Here is a 6,939-nt window from a genome sequence, read left to right on the forward strand (position 1 = left end):
GCAGGAAAACCAAATTGGTTTCCTGAATTGCAGCTAAAAGGTGGGCTGTTTTCAGGTCTTGCTGTAACAGGGTTTCCCAACCTTAGCCATGTTAAGATGTGAGAATTTCAACTCCCAGAATACCCCAGGCAGCTCGGGGTCTGATGGACTCAGGTGCAACTCTGCCTAAACTCTTTAAATTAAAGAGAAGAACATCTGTAGTTTTGTTTCAGCTTGAAAACTGCTTCTAGATGTTTTGCTTGAAAAAAAAAATGAAACTTTGATTTTAGTTTTTGGTGATGAGAATGATTTTATTACTGTAGAAATAGCTTGAAATATTGTGAAATTATGTATTTTATGTATTTCAATGCACTGAAAAAAGCCAAAGTCACCACTTTTTTTTCCTCATCGCACTTTTCTCTTTCTTTCAGCTTTTTTTAAACTTTTCCTGTATTTTATTTTATAATGAAACTGAACTAAAAATTATGGCAAAAAAAAAAAAAAAGATCTGATTATCTCTGTGCTGCCACCTAGTGGCAGCACCTCCAACCAATATAAGAATTGTCAAGCTTTTATCCAAGGGCAAAAAAAACTTGAGTGGAAGGCAAAACTCACCACGCTCTCTCCTGTGCATCGCTCAGCACATCATACGCAGCCTGGATCAGCTTGAACTGTTCTGCTGCTTCCTCTGCATTGTCTAGATTTTTATCTGCAATGTCAATGAAGCTGAATTGAATCAATTCATCCCAAAACAAGAAACAACCCCACCACCAGGAGCCTTGGGAAAAAAATCCATTGGTGATTATCAGAGGTTAAGAAGCCAATAGAAAACAATTTCTGGCTTCACATTTCCAACCTATGTGGTTTTATTCTAGCACATCCCATTAGACTTCAGTTGAGTAACACCTTTGAGGGCTCCTCTCAAATTTATTTGGAAATAAACTGTTAATTCCAATAGAATCCAGTTCCCAAAAAGAATGCTTAAGATCAGAATGGAACAATAACTATAATATCTGCAATAATATAGAATAGAACAACAGAAATGGAAGGGACTTTGGAGGTCTTCTAGTCCAACCCCCTGCTTAGGCAGGAAACCCTACACCCCTTCAGACAAATGGTTATCCAACATCTTGTTAAAAACTTCCAGTGTTGGAGCATTTACAACTTCTGGAGGCAAGTTGTTCCACTGATTAATTGTTCTATCGTGTTTCCCCCAAAATAAGATCCTGTCTTATATTTTTTTGAACCCTGAAATAAGCCTTGGCCTTATTGCCATGCGCTCAAAAGCCTGATTGGGCTTATTATCAGGGAATGTCTTATTTTGGGGAAAACAGGGTAACTGTCAGGAAATTTCTCCTTAGTTCTAATTTGCTTCTCTCCTTGACTAATTTCCACCCTTTGCTTCTTGTCCTACCCTCAGGTGCTTTGGAGAATAGCTTGACTCCCTCTTCTTTGTGGCAGCCCCTGAAATATTGGAACACTGCTATCATGTCTCCCCTAGTCCTTCTCTTCATCAAACTAGACATACCCAGTTCCTGCAACTGTTCTTCATATGTTTTAGCCTCTAGTCCCCTAATCAGGGGTGAAATGCACCCGGTTCGGACCGGATCGCCCGATCCGGTAGCGATGGCAGTGGGTGGTTCAGAGAACCGGTAGCAAAAATCCCTGCGCCCCCCCCCCCCATGCCCAGCTGAGCCGCACGATCATCAGAGGCTTTTTTTTAAACTTTTAAAAGCATTTTTCTACCTCTTCCAACGAAAAAATGCTTTTAAAAGTTTTTTAAAAAAAGCCTCTGATGATCGCGCGGCTCAGCTGGGATCGTCAGAGGCTTTTCAAAACATTTTTTTCTGCAACCTCTGGGCTGAAGAGGTGGTAAAGAAATGCTTTGAAAAATCTCTGATGATCCCAGCTGAGTTGCATGATCGGCAGAGGCTTTTCAAAGCATTAGAAAAAATGCTTTGAAAAGTTTTTTTTTTAAAAAAAGTTGGCCATGCTCACCCAGTCACATTACCCCTCCAAGCCATGCCTACAGAACCAGTAGTAACATATTTTACATTTCACCCCTGCCCCTAATCATCTTTGTTGCTCTTCTCTGCACTCTTTCTAGAGTCTCAACATCTTTTTTACATCGTGGCGACCAAAACTGAATGCAGAATATGTTCCAGTATCATCTGTTGATCAGGAGTTTAGACAGCCATGCTCTTTTCAGGATATTTGTCTCCTGCTAAGGTTTGTGTTTCTAAACAAATCAGTCAATATTTCCTGCTTTACTAGGCAAGCTCTTTTTTCACTGGACTGGGTTTTTTTCTCCCTTCAAGAGAGTTTTGGATCTTGTTCATCTTTTGGCAAACATAAGGCTACAAATGCAGTGAATGAGTTTGCCATTGATATGTAGAAGTTACCATGATCTTTATAGAGATAAGCCACCAGAGGCATACTCAGCTAAATAAGTAAATGAATGAATGACTGAATAAAAATGTTCAAATCTTTTTGAAATTTAGATGGAGCCTAATGCATTTACAAATTGGTTTGCCATTCATTTGCTGTAATGTATTCAATTGCACCCAAAAAGGGGCAATTCAAAGCAGTAAGACAATTGTCTAGGCCTGATTGCTAATTGAAGATTTAAAAATCAATGCATTCAGGATTAATGCATGCTAAATAACATTATGAGGCACACACTGTACACAGAAAACAGTAGAAGATAATGTGGCATTCAGGCATGACACAATCACTTTATTTCTCAATAAAGAGTTGCAAGGAAGGCCTGCAGTCGAACTGCTGTTACAAACCTTATTATTTTCATTACCTTTAGGTTGCAATTCTAAGATTGCTTATCTGGGTCAGCGGGATTTATTTTTGAGTAATCATATAAAGGATTTTCTATGGTCAGGTGGGTTATTAAATTGAAATTATATTTAAGAAGCATCTTAACAAAGCCTTGCTGTCAGACAGACCTGTTATGACCTCATGAAAACCATTCATTACCAAACTATGTTAATTAAATCCTGCTGGGATTTAATTAATAAGAGCACCAGTACAAACAATCAGGCTTAACCAGTTTACACCCAATAGAATTTGTATTTACTTAGAGATGAATAAACACCATCTTCTATAGACTAATATAGGAATAAATCCCAGATTTATAATTTATTTATTTATTTATTTGTGGGCTACATTGGGAAGCCAAAAAAAAATCATTCTATAAAATATTAATAGAAAGCTACTTCCATTCCACGGTATATGGATGGCTCCATATGAACACCAGGAATCAATCTTGATTGAGCTGCCTTGTTGCCTTGAGAAGTAACGAAAGGCAGAATACACCTAGAATCGTAATGGGCATGTATGTGTATACTCTCTCTCTGTGTGTTTGTAGCTATAGCAATAGCACTTAGATTTATATACCGCTTCACAGTGCTTTACAGCCCTCTCTAAGCTGTTTACAGAGTCAGCCTGTTGCCCCCAACAATCTGGGTCCTCATTTTACCCACCTCAGAAGGAAGGAAGGCTGAGTCAACCTTGAGCCTGGTGGGATTTGAACTGCCAAACTGCAGTCAGCCGGCAGTCAGCAGAAGTAGCCTGAGGTACTGCACTCTAACCACTCCGCCACCACGGCTCATATACATATATATATGTATATACATACACATATACGATATACTATTCTATTGGTCAATATAATAGAAAAATCCAAATAATATACTAAATTTCATTTCAAAAGCTTGGCACAGTGAGAGGTAGTGAGGGGTTAAAATGCGGGACAAGCACCAGGCAGGATATATGGCTAGCAACCAATATATATTATAAACTATTGTCTTTGAACCCTGAGCACCAAGACATTAGTTTGTTGAATAAGAAGCTAAACGTTTTCAAAGGAAAAACACCAAGAAAGTCCAGTCACCTTTTGAAAGAAAGAAAGAAAGAAAGAAAGAAAGAAAGAAAGAAAGAAAGAGGGAGGGAGGGAGGGAGGGAGGGAGGGAGGGAGGGAGGAAGGAAGGAAGGAAAGAAAGAAAGAAAGAAAGAAAGAAAGAAAGAAAGAAAGAAAGAAAGAAAGAAAGAAAGAAAGAAAGAAAGAAAGAAAGAAAGAAAGAAAGAACAAACACCTTTGGAGCAGCTCTGATCTAGATCAGGGATCTCCAACCTTGGCAACTTTAAGATTTGTGGACTTCAACTCCCAGAATTCCTTAGTCAGCAAAACAAAGCTGGCTGAGGAATTCTGGGACTTGAAGTCCACAAGTCTTAAAGTTGCCAAGGTTGGAGACCCCTGATCTAAATAATTGAGAATGTCCGCAGACAAACTGCTCTTAACCAAATCAGGGAAACGAACTGTTAATTGTTTTCAGTGGCACTAATACACAGGTAAGGAGGGAAAGGAAGAGAATCTCAATCACTTTGAGATTCTTTCTCAAATGACCAAGTAACTTTTTCCAGTTAAAGTTGCACAATGGGGCAAAACTCCCTTAGCAACATAAATGTTGGGCTCAATTGCGGCCGTAAATCAAGGACTAACTGTACTATTGTAACTTTTTGTTGTTGTTGTTGTTCAGGAGCTCAAGGTAGCATGCAAACATCTCCTATTTGTTTAAACCCCTGAACGTGCCACCCTGTAAGGTAGTTAAGGAAGAGAGTGACCGGCCAAGGGGTTTCCATGGCTGATGGTGGTTTGAACTGCCCCCACTCCAATACCTAGAGCAGAGGTCTCCAACCTTGGCAACTTGAAGACTTGTGGACTTCAAGTCCCAGAATTCCTCAGCCAGCATTGTTTTGCTGGCTGAGGAATTCTGGGACCTGAAGTCCACAAGTCTTCAAGTTGCCAAGGTTGGAGACCCCTGGGCATCACCCTGCTGGGCTACAGTTCCCATCCTCAGCAAAGCTGGCTGAGGAATTCTGGGACTTGAAGTCCACAAGTCCCAGAGTTGCCAAGGTTGGAGACCCCCGAACATCACCCTGCTGGACTACAGTTCCCATCCTCAGCAAAGCTGGCTGAGGAATTCTGGGACTTGACCTCCACAAGTCTTCAAGTTGCCAAGGTTGGAGACCCCTGGACACCACCCTGCTGGGCTACAGTTCCCATCCTCAGCAAAGCTGGCTGAGGAATTCTGGGACTTGACCTCCACAAATCTTCAAGTTGCCAAGGTTGGAGACCCCCGGACATCACCCTGCTGGACTACAGTTCCCATCCTCAGCAAAACTGGCTGAGGAATTCTGGGACTTGACGTCCACAAGTCTTCAAGTTGCCAAGGTTGGAGACCCCCTGGGCATCACCTTGCTGGGCTACAGTTCCCATCCTCAGCAAAGCTGGCTGAGGAATTCTGGGACTTGACCTCCACAAGTCTTCAAGTTGCCAAGGTTGGAGACCCCCTGGGCATCACCCTGCTGGACTACAGTTCCCATCCTCAGTAAGCTGGCTGAGGAATTCTGGGACTTGCCGTCCACAAATCTTCAAGTTGCCAAGGTTGGAGACCCCTGGGCATCACCCTGCTGGACTACAGTTCCCATCCTCAGCAAAGCTGGCTGAGGAATTCTGGGACTTGACCTCCACAAGTCTTCAAGTTGCCAAGGTTGGAGACCCCCGGACATCACCCTGCTGGACTACAGTTCCCATCCTCAGCAAAGCTGGCTGAGGAATTCTGGGACTTGACCTCCACAAGTCTTCAAGTTGCCAAGGTTGGAGACCCCTGGGCATCACCTTGCTGGACTACAGTTCCCATCCTGCCCAACCTCCAGCTGGTGCCCATGGTTTTTATGCCACCTTTTTTTGAGAAAGGGCAGCTCGGAGGAGGCCTCGGGTGGCGTTTTGGGCTCCGGCCGGTTGAATGAATACCTGGATGCCAGCGGAGGGCCAGCTTCCGATAGGCTCGCTTGAGGTCTTCATCGGAAGCGTCGCGTTTCACCCCCAGCACTTCGTAGTGACACTTCATGCTCGGGCGTCCCAGGGCTGGCCGACCGACCGACCCACCTTCTTCTCCCCGGCCGGCACCTACACGTGAGCACCGCAGTGACGACAGCCGGCGGAGGAAAAGGGGGAAGGACCGGAAGAAGCAGAGCGGAGGCCCAGCTCCTCCTCGCTCCTCCGGGCTGGGAGGCGGAACTGACGGAAGGCGCGGGAAGGGCTTCTCGGAGGGGAGGCTGGAACGCTGGAGGAGGAGGAGGAGGTTTCAATGGCGTGGAACGTCGGGGACGCGAACGTTCCGAGGCCGCCGAGCTGGGTTTGATGTGGTGGAACGTTGCGGGACCGAACGTTCCAAGGGTCGCTTGGCGGCGTTTGATTGATTCGGAGCCTCTGATCAGAACGAGGGCGGTGGTCCTGCCTGCTTTGCCCTCGGGTCAGGGCAATTGCCAATGTAGATGATCGGTGGCCGGCAGGTAGTCCTCGATTTACAACCATTTATTTAGTGACCGTTCGAAGTTGCAAAGGGCAGGGAAAAACAAAAATAAAGCCACTCGGGACCGATTTTCACACTTAACGACCGTTGCAGCGTTCCCCGTGGTCACCCGATCAACATTTGGATGTTTGGTAACTGATTCGTATTCATAAGAGTAACAGAGTTGGAAGGGGCTTTGGAGGTCATCTAGTCCAACCCCCTGCTTACGCAGACGACCTGTACTACATGAGGGTTGTGGTGTCCCCGGGTCATTTATTTATTTTATTTATTTATTTAATTTGATTTGATTTATATGCCGCCCTTCTCCGGAGACTCAGGGCGGCCTACAGTGCGTTAAGCAATAGCCTTCATACTTTTGTATATTTTATACAAAGCTTATTGCCCCCACAAACTGGGTCCTCATTTCACCTACCTTAGAAAGGATGGAAGGCTGAGTCAACCTTGAGCCTGGCAAGATTCGATCTTATTTTAATTGCAGACAGCTGGTGTTAAATTACAGTGCTTCTGTCTGTTGAGCTAAACCAGGCTCAGTCATGTGACACCCCCCCTTCTGACAAGCAAAATCAATGGG

The 6,939-nt window shown here is 44.1% G+C and overlaps 1 protein-coding gene across 1 annotated transcript in view; it reads right to left on the reverse strand.

The window, feature by feature from the left end:
• The window catches only part of DNAJC21 (DnaJ heat shock protein family (Hsp40) member C21), a 30,346-nt gene extending 24,390 nt beyond the window's left edge, over positions 1 to 5,956 (reverse strand). The window contains exons 1-2 of the mRNA XM_070938906.1: positions 5,807 to 5,956; positions 595 to 688 (exon numbers count right to left, since the gene is read on the reverse strand). Coding sequence (XP_070795007.1) covers positions 595 to 688; positions 5,807 to 5,903 — 191 coding nt within the window. The 5' untranslated portion in view covers positions 5,904 to 5,956. The remainder of the gene's footprint in view (positions 1 to 594; positions 689 to 5,806) is intronic.
• Between the last annotated feature and the right edge of the window lie 983 nt (positions 5,957 to 6,939).

The sequence above is a fragment of the Pituophis catenifer genome, unplaced genomic scaffold (assembly GCF_029215685.1).
Source record: "Pituophis catenifer annectens isolate HBS135680 unplaced genomic scaffold, rPitCat1.0.hap2 SCAF_2, whole genome shotgun sequence".
NCBI lineage: Eukaryota > Metazoa > Chordata > Lepidosauria > Squamata > Colubridae > Pituophis > Pituophis catenifer.